At 24.5% G+C, this 18,334-nt stretch overlaps 1 protein-coding gene across 1 annotated transcript in view; it reads right to left on the bottom strand.

The window, feature by feature from the left end:
- Positions 1 to 18,334, bottom strand: part of LOC105847844 (voltage-dependent P/Q-type calcium channel subunit alpha-1A) — a 240,515-nt gene that overhangs the window by 16,524 nt on the left and 205,657 nt on the right. Inside the window, exons 30-35 of the mRNA XM_065799676.1 lie at positions 12,818 to 12,901; positions 10,139 to 10,258; positions 9,947 to 10,012; positions 3,945 to 4,048; positions 3,651 to 3,810; positions 1,179 to 1,306 (exon numbers count right to left, since the gene is read on the bottom strand). Coding sequence (XP_065655748.1) covers positions 1,179 to 1,306; positions 3,651 to 3,810; positions 3,945 to 4,048; positions 9,947 to 10,012; positions 10,139 to 10,258; positions 12,818 to 12,901 — 662 coding nt within the window. The remainder of the gene's footprint in view (positions 1 to 1,178; positions 1,307 to 3,650; positions 3,811 to 3,944; positions 4,049 to 9,946; positions 10,013 to 10,138; positions 10,259 to 12,817; positions 12,902 to 18,334) is intronic.

Raw genomic sequence — 18,334 nt, 5'->3', positions numbered from 1 at the left:
CGAATCAAAAAGCCTCGACAAAAAAGCTGTAGAGATGATGTTAGACATGCAACAATATCAAATGCATATGCAAACACAAATGACCGAAATGATAAAAGCATTGATGTCACCACAAAATCAAAGAAACAATTACCAATTTTATTGCAAGAATCAAGTCATTAATAATGCTCTGTGATTTTAATGCAAAATGTGATTGTTCAACCTATAAATGTACATCAAATTGTTCAGAGGATATGGTTAAATCACAATTAATAGCAGGAATCAACAATCTCACACATCAAAGTGGAGTTCTATCGGAAATCAATTTATGAAAGATATTGCAAAAACTGATCAAGCGCCTAGTAATAATGGGTTCCATCAAGAAGGCATCTCTATATTTCTAACACATGAGCGAAAATAAAAATAGCAGAATAGCTCAGCTTAAGTCAAACTATCAAAACAAATTAAATTGCAGAGTATGCGGCAGAAGGCCACACCCAGCTTATTTTTACACCCAGCTAAATTTTAAGGAAATATAATCTTTTTCCAATACCAAATTTAGATTTTTTGTCATTTTTGTTATTAGATTTTTGCTAAATGATTTTTAACACAGTTTAAAATTAGATTTATTTACAATGTAATAAAATTTAAATTAGGCTGAGGAGACAATTTAACTTTTAACAATGTAAATATTAAAGCTGCGTTTTTTAATGTTATGCCTTTTGGTGACGTAATAAAATCTCATCAACTGTCTAAGTATTATGGAATTAACAATTATTGAAATATAAACTAAATGTCTAAATGTGCAATTCTTAACCAATACTGTGTTATGTAGATCCTTGAATTAATCAAAATACTTTTAACTAGTGCTAATATTATTGGGTACTTACAACAATAAATGTAATAATCTATCTATCCATCTTTATATATATATATATATATATATATATATATATATATATATATATATATATATATATATATATATATATATATATATATATATATATATATATATATATATATATATATATATATATATATGTTTTGTATATACATATGTAAAAAATAACAGAATAGTATAAAAAAAATAAATTTAGATAAAAACTAAAACTTATTTTAATATAAATTAAGTATAAATTAAATACATAAATTAAAAAAAACAATGATCAAGTATTATTCAATATTTGAAAAATTACGTGGCTCGTGGATCAAAATCTGACCACACAGTGACTACTTCATCCAAATGATGAGGTCCAAGTATGCTGGAATCTTCAGTAAGGAATGCAAAGTTATCCATAATAACAGCAATAAACAAGTTTAACATCTAAAAATATAATTGAAATTCATTGCTTTCTTCTTTATTCATGAAATATAAAATTGTGATATTATTTTTGTTTTTATGTTTTTATTGTTAATCTTTTATTTTATTTCTTATATTTTATTATCTCTTTAATTTTTTGCAATAAATAAATTTCTAGCATTAAGTTGTTTTTTCTTTTTTAAACATTCAAAAATAATTAAAGTAATATTAGCAAAATTAACCATGAAGAAACAAAAAAATTCGCGGTTTTTAGAGAGCGTTAGTTTTTACAGTTCATCTACCTGTGTAAGCTTTGGTCTTTAAGAAAACTGTAAAAGTGTCTAATAGAAAGAAAAGTTTAACTAATAGAAACAAAAGCTTAAAACTTTAGTAAAAATTAAAAGTTTTATTTCAAAGTCAAAATTTTGAAATCTGAAGATTAAAGCTAAATCTTATGCATAAAAATTATTAACTGCTAAATAATTTATTATGTGGTTAACAGTATAACTATTTTTTCTTCATTTTTTTAAAAATAGATTGTTTCCTTTTTATTTGCCAATAACTTTTTTTTAACATGCAATAAAATATTTTTATTTTTCAATATAATCCACATTTCAATGCATGTTTTTTTTTTAACCACTTGATCCTTATCACTTGTATTTGTCTTGCATTATTGGGTTAGAAAGTCCTGATACCCACTGAACAACTAAATCCACTAAAGCCTTTAACATTATTGACACTAATGATAACAAAATAACATACAGCTATAATTGACTATGTCCTAACTAGGTTTTACTTCAATACAGGTTATAAGTATTGTGGGTCCACTCAAATAACCCAATTTCAATGTTAATTCTCTATAAGACCATAAAGGCTACTACAGTCGAGGAAGCTACTTTAATTGTGGTTAAAACCCTCTCTCAACTTTATAAACTCCAAAACACAAACCTTGACAAACAAGGATGCTGTGCATAGAAATAAGTTAAGCACAAAAGAAACAAGACAGCTGTACTACCTGTGAGGATCAGCAATGTGTTCAAACTTTTAATACTGTCACCAGAAACATTTCATATCTTTTCAAAAACATTTTATTTATCCTTTAATAAAGTCTTAAAGCAGGTGGATAAAAAAAAAACCATATATCAGGAATCGTCTGCTTTAATGCTTTGCTTGCTTTAAGTTTCTTGAACTCTGAATCCAATCTCAACTAATATCTTCTGTTAATCTCATTTACACATCTTGTTTTATAATTTTACTTTTTTCTTACTTTCTTACTTTTTTTCTTTTCTTTCTTACTTGCTTGGCTAAACTTTTCCTTTTAAAACTTTTCTATAAGTTATGTTATTAAATAGCCTTTTCCTTCTTTTTTTATGACTCTGTATTACCGATAGTCTATTTCATTGCACAAAAAATTGTAACAAAAAACCCATACCTATATCCATTATTTTCTTCTTTTTTATCTTTCAATGTTGCATACATTTAAACTATCTTTAAACTTGTTTCCAGTCTTGCTTTACTTAGACTATGTATTTTAGTACCCAAACACTTGCATTAGACATTACTTCATTAAATGCAAAAATAATTGTATTAGAAATTGTCATCACAAATAACAATAGAACCTTCAAAACACCTCTAACAAGGATGTCAAAAGTAACAACTTAAAACTAACATGTTTTCTATATAGCTTAAATAAAAAATAAAAAAAACCTTGAATATAATTTTTTACATAATTTTATAAATGTAAACTCCAACTCCAATTACATAGGTAAAGGGTAAAAATGCTAGATAAATCTGAGCTTCAGCACTTATCCTTTTGTATTAAACTTGTTCAAATAAATAGTAATAAGTTATAAGTAATAAATAGTTGAGTAACATAACTAATATGCGTATAAATTAATTAATAATATTCTGAGGCAATTTAAGTTATCAAAGTCTTACATACAACTAAGCCTCAGTATCATTCCTATTTTTATAAAAATATCAAAAATTCTTAAATAAAAATAATAAAAAATTTCTCTTTTTGAGAGAACTATAAATAGTTCTAAAATTATTAAGAATTAAAATTAATTATTAAGTAATTAAAAATAAACCAAATGAGTTAAATGGTGATAAAAATGGATGATGAGTAAAAAAAAAAAATTAAAAAAAAAAACCATGTTTAAATATATATACAAAAAACGAAAAATAACAATTTTCGACAAGTCCACCATTGGTTATCATAACATTGATTATCATATTAACAACTGACATCACAATAAATGTTGTATCAAGATCAGATAAAGATAATTAAACCATGTTGTTTAAATAATATAAAATTATATATTCATAAAAATTAAAAACAAAAGCTTAAAAATAAAAAAATTCTCACCAAAAATGTGCAAAAAAAAATAAATGAAATAAAGTATATATAAGCTAAAAATGTTCCACATTTTTCAGAGATTTGGTCATAAGAAGGTAAGTCCTTATCACATAGAGCATCAGCTGTGCATGCACGCATAACTCCTGGCCAGTTTTCACCTGTAGCAATTCTGAAAATTTAAATTATAAGTTAAATAATAGTTTGCCAATGGTATTAAACATGCAACTTTATTAAACAAGAGTTTGACTAATCATGGTATAAACAAACAACATTATTAACTTTTAAAATGTGGGATTTAATTACCTAAACAAAACTTGAGTTGAGCTAAAATAGCTTCGAAAATGATTGTCTGGATTTATATTGTTATATGGATCAACAGGATTATCAAGTGAAATTTGAGAGAAAACCTGAAAAAAAAAATTTTTAGGCATGTTAATTTTTTTGTAAAGTTATTTGATTGCCATTTAAAAAACAATTATCATTATCAGTATAAATACTGAATGTAATAGCATAAATTATCATAATCAATACAAAATTATTATAAGTTAAAACCTAAAACTGCAAATTTTTAAAAGCTTTTATCCCTCCTTGTTGATTAAATAAAATTATTGATAATTTGAGTCTTTTCCTCTAGTTCATATTTTAAATCTATTGACACTTTTTTTAACACTCTAGAAAAATAGCTTAATCTAAAATGACATCTGCGGTTTTAATTTTTAGGAACTCTGGAGATTGCTGTAAACTCTCTATAGCCAAACAAGTCTTGTTATTATTATTAGCAAATACAAGTCTATTATTTGCAAAGACTTTATGTCTTTATTTAGTTAAATTCTATTATATTATATCGAGTCAATCTACAATCTATTGCAAAAGTTTAGAATCATTTTAGTATATTTTAGGTAAATCCATAACTTATTGAAAATGACGTACACAAATGATATACACAAAGTAAAGATTTAATTTATGTTATATACATATGTATGTGTATAATATAAATTAAATCTTAGTTTTGTTTATGCAAATATGTATGTCATTTTCAATAAATTATGGATTTACCTAAAAAATCCTAAACTGATTCTAATCTTTTGCAAGGGATTGTATATAAATTTCAATTTTCTTGTTCTACTATAGATTTCTTATCAGTTATAGCAAAAAGGTTTTATCATGCATCTCTCTTTTATAAGAGGTTTGGGTTTGCAGTTGTAGGTAAATTTTCACTCAAACAAAACACTTATTTTATAGTTATTAATTTGTAATCACAATAATGTTAATATTTTTATTTAAATGAGTTTTAAATAGAAAGAGGGTTCTACTTTATATCTTTTTAGATTATTTTTTAGTGGATTACTAAGCTCTAATAGAAATCATATAAACAACCACTTGTAAATTAGCTGCTTAAGTTGTCTCTTTTTATTGTGCTTGGCATTTTATAATTTCTGACTACTTATAATTTAAAATTCTTTACCTATCATTCTCTACCCATAACTATATAAATTATATAACTATATACCTACCTATAAACCCCATACCTATCTTTGAATCAAATACTGTTTTCATATTTAAATTTATTAGTTAGTTTCTAAAAATGCTTATTCCTCTTTAAAAAAGACATTATTACAAGCTTGAGCCTCTATCCTATCTTTATAAGGTTAAAGCACTTTTATATATTTTTTAGAAGTACTACTTTTTTGAAAAAAAGCAAGCAAACACTTTTTGCTTTGTAAATAAAGTTGAGATTGATTATTAGAAAAGTATTGTTAATAAACAGTGGAAATTTATCATTCAATAATTATATCATAAGTATTATTCTTAAACAGTGGAAACTCATCAATAAGTTCTGATCCAACTTATGAATATGTGTGGAAAAGACACAACAATTTTTTCCAGATGTCTTATTGGCATTGTCACTTAATACATAAACAACAGCAACATAACAACATTAACAACTGATGACTGCAAAGAAACAAGACCAGGATCTATTGCCACAAAACAAAACGCTTTGCCACATTTTAGTTTTTATAATTAGTTTAAAAAAATTAATGTGACCACCTCCAGAAAAAAAAATTGGAGGCAAAATGATTTAAAAGCTACATCTAGTGGCTTCTAACTTCCAACTGGCTGCAGCTGCACAATTTGGAAGCGGAATATTTGCCAACTACTAGGAAAAATATTGTATTTAAAACATTTTTTTTAAGTTAACAAGTAATTCAAATAATAATTAGGAGCAAATATTGACATTAAATATTGACATTAAACCTAGATTTTATATGATTTATTGCAAAATTTTTGACTTTTTAAAAAAAATTTCTTTTTTTTTAAATATCAAATAAATTAGTAGTTTAATATTGAAAAGAAAAAAAATTAAAAATTGGAAACTTTAATTCCATGGCATCATCGAAAAAATCATTTTGTCAAAAAAAAAAATTATAATAAGTAATTAAAAAGTTTTCATTTTAAATTTTTTATTGATTTTATAATCTTATTTTTAATAATTAGATATTGTAAAAGTTATTTAAAAAATATTTTTTAATGCTCATAAAAAATTTGTAATTATGTTGTATTTCACTAATAGTTTTGACTAATTACATAAAAAAAAAAAAAAATTAAAAATATTTTTAAAAAGTATTGACTATACTTTTAAACGATAAAAACATTAAAAGTTTAAAGTATTTAAAAGTTTAAAAAGTCTTGAATTTAGTATTCAAAGATTTTAACATTTTAATCGTTTCAGCAACATTTGCTTTTTTTTACATTTAATTAAAATTTAAAAATAAAAGAATGATTTTAATTAAAGTTATCTTTGGATTATCTTTTTTAGGAGGATCTTAGCAAATGAGAGTATCAGAGTTTTGTAATAAAGTAAACAATATAAAAATTTGAATAGCTGCAGCAAATAAAATTAACATTAAATAAAAATAATCAGAAGTGATTCTAAATTAAAAATGGTCTAGCTCTTTAGACGTCATAAAGTTTAACTTATTAGGTAGCATTTTCTTTTTTTTTATAATTGTTAAAAGTTATACATATTTTTTTATATGCTTTAAAGTTTCATAGAATAAGTGTATCAATGCATACATAAAAAACATACAACTAATATAGCCGTAGTCACAATTTATTGTTTATACATTTACTGAAATAAATAAGTATAGTGGAGTAAACGTATATTGATTGAGGGTACCTATTTAAATAATGCCTATAGCCATTTTATAGGTTAAAAAAAAAAGCAAATGTTGCTTTCTTTTATTTTTAAATTTTCATTAAAAGTGGTCTACAACTGTTTCCCCATATCTTTAAATGTTTTTACTGTTTAAAAATACTGCAGATTGTTTTATTTTTTGAAATGTTTAATATTCCAATAACCTCCCATTTATTAAAATTTCTCTTTTTATTAGATTTTATAATTATATTTCTGATCCTCCTGTTTATCAAGATCCTCTCATTTATCAGGCAAGTGAAAGTATATTATTTACCCTTCACAATTTCTTCTGGAGGCGGCCACCAATGATTTCTGCCTCCCTATCAACGCTGGTCTCCAAAACATTTTGCCTTAAAAAAAACTTTTAATGTGGTCGCCTATAGGAAGGTTAACGCCAGAACATTTTTCTGCCAAAAATTTTAGGTTATGTATTAAGTGACAATTTTAATATGCTATCTGGAAAAGATTGTTTTATCTTTTCCAAACATACTTTAAAAGCTGAATCAGAATTTATTGATGAATTTCCACTGTTTACTAATACTTGATATAAGCAATGACAGTTCAAATCCAAAAGCATTATTATCACAATAAACATTTTACCACAAAATAAAAAAAATAAAAAACACTTAAAAAAAAAAAGTTAATAAAATTCAAACAAATGTTTTTTAAATTTGTACTCTTTTAAATGTTAAGTAATAAAGCTTTTTTTACTATATATTATTTTTACTATATACTTATTTACTATATACTTAATATATTTAATTGTATTGAAAAAGAAGAGTTTTCTCTGTTTGGTACTGTATTTTGAATAAAAAAAAATACAAAATTTTGAAAAATTTTTTTTTACAAGATATCAAATTTCTTGGTGAAAAATTTATTGTTTTGATAGATGCATTTTTTAAACTAATAATGAGATTTAGTAAAAAATAATTTTATGAACCCGAGCAATACAAAAGTAGCTGAGAGCAATACAAAGAAGCAATACATAAGTAGCTGAGTAGATGAGAAGAACACAAAAAATAATAAATGAATCCAAGAGTTAAGACTAAAACATAGTAATAAATCAGAGAAAGCTGTTAGCTCTTGTAAGTTTTTTATTAAAAGGACTCAGCTGATTATTCCAATCTAGTTTTTTTTCGAAATATACTCCAATATAGTTCAAATATTTTGATGGAAGAACTTCTCTATTTAATTTGAAATATAATGGATGAAAAATAATGTATCCGGATTTCTATTCATTCAGGAAAATATGATTTTTAGTTAACCATTTTCTGTTTTAATGGATTTTAAGATTCTGTGAACCTTTAAGATTTGAATTTAAGATTCTGAATTTAAGATTCTGAATATAAAATACTGAATTTAAGATTGAATTCAAGATTATTTAATCTTTAAGATTTGAATTTAAAAATCTTTAAGATTTGAATTTAAAAATCTTTAAGATTTGAATTTAAAAATCTTTAAGATTTGAATTTAAGATTCTAATCCATGAGACCCCTTAATAAAGCAGTGATTGCTAACATTTTTAAAGATGCATGTTTTTTTCCTTAAATGGTAATAATTTGAAACTCAAAATTATTCAAAAAAAAAGTTAATGCTTTGAATCTCACACCTTTTTATTTTCTTGACTTTTCAAAAATACTACAGCAAGCAGACAGAAGTGGAGTGCGATCAAACGCTGTAACTGACCACGCTTATATTTTTTTTCTTTACAATTTGACCATGGCATTTTTGATGTTTTAACAATATAAATACTACGAAAAAAATTGCTACAATATCAAAAACTTTTAATCATTGATCTTTTTATTTTACGCGAAAGCTTTAAACAAAATAAAAAATTAATTATAGTAATTTTGTTTAAATTAACAAATAATGTTATATTTAAATTTTTTTTATGTAGGCATGTATTTTGTAATGGAGTTATTTAATTGCTTTATTTTTTTTGTTTCTATTTCACAAAGAATTGTTAAAAAATCTTCTTTTTTTTTACTAACTAATCAGAGCATGAAATAATTAAAAGTTACTATTTTAAATAGACAGTAGTACTTTTTTAAACAACCTTTTTCCTGCAACTTTAAAAAAAAAAAAAATGTTTATACAATTCAAAAATAATATATATAACACTTTTTAAAAGTTTGAATAAAACTTGTTCATTCATTAAACAATCATTAGAAGAAATTTGTAAAAGCATTTTGCATAACTTTAATAAAACGCTTCAAAAGATAAATTTTTAAGTAATTTATTTTAGCCACAATTAAAAAACATAACAAAAAGTCATTTTCACTTTAAGTTTGAGTCTTTTTTTAGTGCTAATACATTTCCTTTTTTGTAAGAAATTGTTTGTTTTTTCATTATTATTTTTTTAATTTTTTTCTAATTTAAGTTTAGCTAATAACTTTTTTCAGTGCATTTCTACAAATTGTATTATAAAAACAACATGTTTTTCTACAAATACTATAAATCATAGTTGTTGCTCAAACAAAATCTTGTTACAATGACCAAAACTCAGTCCGGGATTACTCATCATTCAGCAAAGTTGTATCCTTTTACAGTATCTGTTCCTTCATAGTATAAAAGTATAAAACTTTTATTTATCTAGTTTTTTCCCTTTGAACATCAATGTAATTCTCTCATGTCTTTATGTTTTTCTGACTCATCATTTTACATTTTTTTAATTCTTCTGTAAATCGTTTCCATGCTCTTTAAGTGTTTTTTGCTTCTGGTAACTTTCAACTTTAATAGTGGTTGCTAGCAGCATTATTAAGAGTAAATTAATTTAATAAAAGACAACAATATCTGCACGTAATAAAAATTTGTAAAAAACACTGTTGTATTTAAGTCAAATGTAAATCACAGAATTGCGAAAGTCAATACTTTAGCAACAATTGGGTTATATTCATATATGCATATATCTATCAAAACTATCTACGCATCTATGTTCTTTCTGTTGTGGTTACCAACGTAATTAATTAATTAGCAATAATTATTACTTATACAAATAAAAAAAAAAGTTAAAACAATATGTTTTTAAAAATTTTTAAAAATATGTAAGTTAAAACAAATTTAAAATAACGAAATAAACTTTTTAATTACTTAAAGACAAAAAATTTACCTGCATTCCAATAATAGCATATACAAAAAACAATAGAAAAATAAGCATACCAACATAAGGCAATGCCTAAATTATAATTTAAAAATAATTAATTCTATAACAAATAAACAAATACAAAAAATAATGATAATTTAATAAAAATAGTGGAAAATTTAGTAAAGAAAAATGAAATCTAAAAAAACTTAAGTTTACCTGAAATGACTTCAAAAATGTCCAAAGTAAAATACGTAATGAACGACTTCTTCTAAGTAACTTAATCAATCTTAATGCACGAAACAAACGAAAAATGCTTGTGTCAAACTTTACTTGTGTCTATCATTAAAACAAATGATGACAAAAAAAAAAATCATAAAATCATTGACATTATAAAAAAGTGAAAATTTGACCAAAAAAAAAATATATATACATATATATATATATATATATATATATATATATATATATATATATATATATATATATACATATATATATACATATATATATATATGCATATATATATATATATGCATATATATATTACACATTGTATATATATATATATATATATATATATATATATATATATATACATGTATATATATATATACATATATATATACATACATATATATATATATATATATACATATATATATATATATATATATATATATATATATATATATATATATATATATATATATATATATATATATATTAAAGTATAAGTAACATTAGGTAATTTATATTTTTAATTGTATAAATATAGACATATATTTATACAATTATACATATATATTAGGGTACATCATACTTTCGAAACTTTTGATTTTCGATTTGCAAATGTTCTTGAGTCTTTATCTGAGCTTGAAAAAAAGATTAAAATCAATGATTCCAAGTGGAAAAATAAACTTCAATTAAAATGTATTGTGTGGCAACAACTTGAACTTCATTATCTTGTTTTTTCAGTAATTGCAACAGTGTTAGTATGTGACCTAGGCCATATCCAATACAGTTTTTCGCTTTTATTTCATACCAAATGTGGAAATATACTTGAACTATCCATTTAACAATTAAAAGAAATATTCAAAGAATGCCATCTGTAAAACATCTAATCACTCATATAGAGATAAATGATAGTTTCTGCTGTTGTAAACTGTTGTGGCAGATATTTCCTAAATTTGCTTTAGAAAAATGTATGTCTATCTTTCCTGTAGAAAAATATTGTACTAACTTATAACAGAGAGCTTCGTCTGTCAACATTGTTTTTAACATTTAAAGTTTTTTGAAAACGAATGTTATTTTTTCTGCAGTTTTTAAATAAAATAATCTGTTTCTAATAAAAGTTTATAAAATAATGGTTTTGTTTAGAAAATGTCACTTTTGAACCACTGTGTATTGAACTCTTTTTGATGGATTTTTGATAGGAGGGCTACACCCTATAATTTTGGATTATCTCTCGGTCATAAAATATTACAGTAAAAATGAATGCAAAAAATACAAAAACTTTACCTTAGATGACCGGAAAAGGTAGCTATAAAAATTTAACTTTAAAGTCAATTTTATATTATGTATATATAAAATGTATGCAGGGGGGGGGTCCAAAAGTTTGTGGAATGGAGGTATGGAGTGGGGATAGGTGCAGTCACTATGAGACATACTAATTAGTGACTCATCATTAGTATAAAAATTTTTGTTTCAGCTCTGACGCATTATTTCTTTATAAACAATTGCCTGCTAAACAAGTCAATCCGGAAGAAAACTGAAATTATTGAGAAAATTGAACAACATGCTGTGATAAAGTTTCTTACCAAGCAAAGGAAAGAACGCTAAGACCATTTTAAATGAAATGGAAACCATTCATGGAAAACAATGTCCTAGTAAATCAATGATTTACAAGTGGCATAGTTTTTTTAAACGTTGTTAGGAGTTAATTGAAGATGATTTCCACTCAACAAAGCCAATTAAACTACCACATCAGCTACCACAGCTACCACATCAGACTTGGTTGAAAAAGTTAGTTGGAGTATCTGATAACAACACTTTACAAATCCTACATGACCACCTGGGTATGACAAAAGTCAGTGCAAGATGAGTACCAAGAATACTCATGCCTCTTCAGAAACAACAGCGCATTAATGCAGCAAAACAATTTTTAGAGTTGTGTGGAGACAAACCTGCACAGATTTTAGAACAAATTGTTCCCGGAGACGAAACATAGGTTCATCACTTTGAACCTAAGTCCAAACAAGAGCCCATGCAATGGCATAAAAAGAGGACACCACTGCCTAAGTAATTTTGAGTGTCGGAGTTGGCTGGAAAGTTGATGGCTACTGTTTTTTGGGATTGTGAGGGGATATTTTATTAGATATATTACTCATTGACTACAAAGAAAAGGGAAGGAGCACAACCAGAGAATACAATGCAACGATATTAGAAAAATTAAAGAAGGCCATCAAGGAAAAATGTTTAGAAAAATTGACCAAGGGAGTGTTGCTCTTGCAAGACAATGCATGGGTTCCCAAGAGCAGAGTTGCAATCCCTGCTCTGCGCACACATGGCTTTAAATCACTGGTACACCCACACTACAGTCCAAATCTGACGCCATTTTTATTTGTTCCCTAATTTGAAAAAAGACTTAAAGGGAAGGAAATTTTCCAATGACAATGAGGTAAAGGAAGCAATTTCGGCTCATTTTGAAGCAAAAGATAAAAAATACTTATATGATGGCATAGAAAAATTAATTCATATATCTAATAAGTGTATTCAACTTAAGGCAGATTGAAAAGGAAAATAGATTTTTTGCTTCATTTTATTTAAAATCCTTCCACGAACTTTTGGAACCCCTGTATATGTAAAAAATCTTTTTACAAATAAAGTTGTACTTACAAAAAAGGTTTTAATCACAAAATCTAATAGTCCACCAAATACGATTAACATATCAAATACATTCCAAAAATCTTTAAAATAATTCTAAAATAAAAAAAAAAAATTAGTTTTTTATTTAATACTATTTGTAATTTTATATTATTACAATTGTAAAATATATGGTTATGTTGTAATTTTTATTATAGTTATATTTTTTATTTATAACAATATATTTATTGAGTAGATTTTTTTTAGATGATTTGAAACTCCTCATTGTACTTAATCTAAATATACTTTTTGATATTAAAGAGTTATATTAATCATATTAATGTGTAAACATAAATTTTTGCTGATTTATTTGATATTGATTTGAATAAAAAGTTGTTGTCTATTATTATTGAATGATACGAAATATTTTTTCTTTCTTGTTCTTACTTTTTATTGATTTTACATTGCAAAACCAAAAACTCAAAAAATCCAGGAATTTTAATTTTCTTAAATTCTAGAAATTTAAATTTCTTTCTCCAATAATAAAAACTTATGCACTAATAATTTGTGTCCTCCTAGTGCTGCTACGCTTTTTTGCGCACTACTTATCATAGAATCTTCCAAATTTTTGAGTCTTCAAACCAAATTTGAAGGATAGTGGTGGTAAGCATAGTTTTAGTTGTGAAGTCATGTATTCATAGTCTTTTACTTTACAATTGTCCAAAATCTCAATTAGATCGAGATCTGAAGAGTCGCCAGGCCACTGCAAATTCATGGTAGAATATTTTCTACCATGAATTTGCAGACGTCTTTAGATGTATGGTATGTGGCTTAATCCTGCTGAAATATTATGTTTCCATTTGGAAACATTTTTAACATCTGAATTAAATGTGTTTGCAGAACCTCTATGTAAGTGTCAGCGTTCATCATGCCAGTAACTGGGTAGAGTACTCCTGGTTCAACAGCAGAGAACAGAGATTGTTGGTATTGCGCTTCAAAATGTAAAAAATAAGCCTACAACCAATTAATAAACAAGTTAACAATTATCAAGTATGCAATTAAATTAATAACTTAACAATTATCAAGTCACTTCAATTTATTATCTTCAGCTTTTAAATAGTACAGTTAATCAAATATATAAATATAATAACTGTAAATTTAACATTTTTTCATACCCTTCCCTATTGTTCATTAGTCCATTTTTTGTATTCCTTTGCCCATAAAAAATGCTTCTTCATTATGGCATCTGTAAGTAATGGTTTTTTAGAAGGTTTTCTAGCAAACCTTTTAAGAGCTATTAATTGCCTCCACACAGTACTTGAGCAGACATGGGTAGCTAAATCATTCAATAGTTGTTCAGCTGTCTTCTTTGAATTTTTGATTCTCTCCAGCATCAGATATCGGTCATCTCTCACTGAGGTCTTTTGTTTTCAACCACATTTTCCTTGACCTAATGGTGCCTGTTGCAAAGTAATACTTCTTAACCCAGCTAACTGTATATTGGTTTTCTGAACATAATGTGACTGTTCCTTGTTGAGATTTATCAGAATACTGATGTAAAGTTAATATTTTAGATCTTTTTCTTGGTGTAGTGCCCATTTTTGTTTATTTACTTTTTTAAATTTACTTATCCTTCTAATCGAAGTTAAATTATAGAAAATTAGAATAAAACAAAAAATAACAAAAAAATGTTTGATGCAATTAATTTGCACAATACTGTATTAATTAGTAAGAGTTAAATATTTGTTTTTATTTGTTTTTTTAATTGTTTAAATAACACTTAAAAAAGCTAATAAAAAGTTGTACTGTTTTTTACGGTATCTATATACAGTTGCTATGTTGTAATATTGATAATAATTTTGAACATTTACCTTTTTTAAATAAGCCATATTTACCACTAATCTATATATTTCTAATAACTTTATAGACAAATATATTGGATTTTATCATTTTAATTTACTTTTTAAAAACTTAAATTACTTTACTGTTCTAATCAACTTTAAATTTGTTTTGTTCTTGGAAAACAATAATTCAAGCTTAAAAAATTTTTTTTGAAAAAAAAATCTAAGTGGTGAAAATTTGAATCTAACAGTCTTTATGGCTCAGAATGAGGAGATACAGATAATAAAATTATATTTGAAAAAGAAATTATTATTGAAAAAAAAAATCTAAAATGTTGTTTGAAGAATTTTTGAAATGAGAACTTTTCAAGTCTTGAAAATGATAGTAAACTTAACTTTTTCTTAAATTTATTTTTTATTTCATTTTCATTTAGAAAAATATTGGTGGTTTCAGTTTGTCATATAACACATAAATATATACAAAATTTGATACATAAATATATATGATAAATGATTTATATCATATAAATTAATAATAAGACAAATAATGGTGCAAGATATATTTGTTAATTAATCAATTCAAAACATTACAAAATTGTTTTCAGTAATTAATCAAATCAAATTATCACAAAAATGAATTTAAAAAAATGTAGTCAATAGTTCTAGAGTTCTAAAAAAGTTTGTAATAATCAGTGAGACTATCACAACTTTTTTAATTTATTCTTTTGCTTTGTGGAAATTTTAATTTCAACAGTTCTCGTTTTATTCTTCTTTTTGTTCTCCAAAATGTTTCTCATATGGCAGTTTGTAATTTAAATTGGTTACATTAAGTCAAAATGCGAAACATGAGAAATTAAACTTCATAACTAAAAATTTTAATTTTTTAACAATTTTGAAAAATCTTACCTGTCATCTAGACAATGGTATCTGAGCTTACTTTTTTTGAAAAAATCTTTTGATAGCTCTGTCTCTTCCAACTATAATCCTATTCTTCTGACTATAATCCTATTCTTCTGACTATAATCCTATTCTTCTAACTATAATCCTATTCTTCTGACTATAATCCTATTCTTCTGACTATAACCCTATTAGTCTTTATAACAAGTAGAGTTTATGATACTTTAACTAACATACATTGCAACAAAGTCAAACAACTTAATCCCTAATAACAAATAACCATATTTTGCCTAATTTTCTATGAAATAGATAAGATAAAGGCTGTTAATCATTGCATATCAAAAGCGTACAATAAAATTCAGCATGTTGGTAATGTCTATAAAGACTTTTCATAAAATGTATTTGGGAAAATTTTTTATAATTATTGAACCATTCCTTTCTAATCACGTTATTAAAGGTGTCTTTGACAGATGCTCTTCTTCATTTTGTGGTATTATTTTTTAATAATACATATTTATATGTTTGATAAAAAATCTTTTTGATCATATACAACAGACAGTCAAACTTGACTGTGATCTATGATTTTCTGTGTTGGCCAACATGAAACTATTATCACAATACTATCCTAATGAATGTTAACACTCCTACTGAGTCTTCTACTTTATGCTCTCTTTGATTTTCTTCTTACTCCTGACTCCATTCTTCTTCTTCTGACTCCATTCTTCTTACTCCAGACTTCATTCTTCTTCTTCTGACTCCATTCTTCTTACTCTTGACTTCATTTTTTACCTCTATAAATCTCTTGTCTGTCATTCACTCAGTGATACAAAGTTACCAAATTTCACTCAGTGATACAAAGCTTATTTAGAAAAGAATTGGATTATAATTTTATTACAAAAATTTATATTAAAATTTTTATCTTCATACTAAAAATAATCTAGCCAAATAAGTAACTAATAAGGCATAGAAGAAATAAACAAAAAAGTGAACTTTAAGATGGCTGATCAAATAGTGCCACTTTATATATAGTTCATATATACTTTTTTCCTATAGACCATTCTGTTGTACAGACCAGATAATAGTATAAGATTGTTGTGACCAGATATATTGTATAAAAGTATATAAAAGACATTAAAACAAACATCTAAAAATACAAACATTTTTTAATAATACATCATTTTTAAAATATATTTTTCTTTTGTTAAATCTTTGTTTACAATTATTATATATATATATATATATATATATATATATATATATATATATATATATATATATATATATATATATATATATATATATATATATATATATATACACACGTAAGTGTATATATATGAATAAAGAAAATATTTTTATATTATCATTTATAATATTGTATACTTAAAAGAGTGCTCAATAGATTAACTAGAGCTATATAATATATATGTGACTGTTACCCGTAGTACTGGGAATTAGCTAAATGCTAATGTTTATAATAAAATTTAATATTGCAACTCTGAGTTTCATGTGTTTCCACAATCATCAGGCAAGTAGTAAAAGTTTAATTTTGCTACGATTTGTTTAGTAGACGCTACGGTTTATATTTGTATTTTGGATCGTTACGGGACATAAATTGATTAGTCGTTAGGTTAATAATATTATTAATTTGTTTTTAGTCAGCTAATAGTTGTAAAATAGTTATACATTTAATGCCGCTTAATATATATATATATATATATATATATATATATATATATATATATATATATATTTAAACAACTTTAAAAAGTATTCTACACAATAGAGTGCTCAATGTTCTTAAAAGAACAGAGCAATTATATATTAGTAGAAAATCACTTAACAAAAATTTTTTCCATTTAACACTGTGTTTCATCAACAAAGATTCATCAAAAATGGATGATCAAATTAATAAAACTTCAATTTATACCAAAAATTAAATTATAGGAATTGCAAATGTCTTAACTACTGTAAATTTTCACACATTTGTGGAACTTGCTGACACTATTATAAAAAGAATTCTTTAGAAATGGTTACTTATGCTATTTTTTTTTTTTCTTTTTTTCATTTTTAAATGTTTTTTTAAAAAGGGTAGTTAATGTAAATATTATTTGAAGTCATTTATTTTTATAGTTTTTTAGGAGAAACTTATTTTCGTGCCTACATTTAGAAATTAATTCCGATCTTTTGTTGCTTGTTTGTTGTTTTGTTGAATGCTTATTAAAGAAAAGATCGGAATTAATTTCTAAATGTAGGCACGAAAATTAGTTTCTCCTAAAAAACTATAAAAATAAATGAGTTCAAATAATATTTACATTAACTACCCTTTTTAATAAAACATTTAAAAATTAAAAAAAAAAAAAAAAAAAAAAAAAAAAGCAAAAAAAATCATTTCTAAAGAATTCTTTTTATAATAGTGTCAGCAAGTTCCACAAATGTGTGAAAATTTACAGTAGTTAAGACATTTGCAACTTCCTGTAATTTAATTTTCGGTATAAATTGAAGTTTTATTAATTTGATCATCCATTTCTGATGAATCTTTGTTGATGAAACACAGTGTTAAATGAAAAAAATTTTTGTTAAGTGATTTTCTACCAATATATATATATATATATATATATATATATATATATATATATATATATATATATATATATATATATATATATATATATGTGAGTGTGTGTGTGTGTGTATGTGTGTGTGTTTGTCGTTAATTGCTAATGAACTTAAATCTTCAAAAAAAAAGTTTAAAAAGTAATAATATACTGAACTCAGTAAAAAAGTAAAGTTAACATTTTAAAAAACTAAT

This window comes from Hydra vulgaris, chromosome 06 (genome assembly GCF_038396675.1).
Source record: "Hydra vulgaris chromosome 06, alternate assembly HydraT2T_AEP".
Lineage (NCBI taxonomy): Eukaryota > Metazoa > Cnidaria > Hydrozoa > Anthoathecata > Hydridae > Hydra > Hydra vulgaris.
Note: the sequence above shows the minus strand (reverse complement) of the source record. Positions and strands in the feature narration are given on the sequence as shown.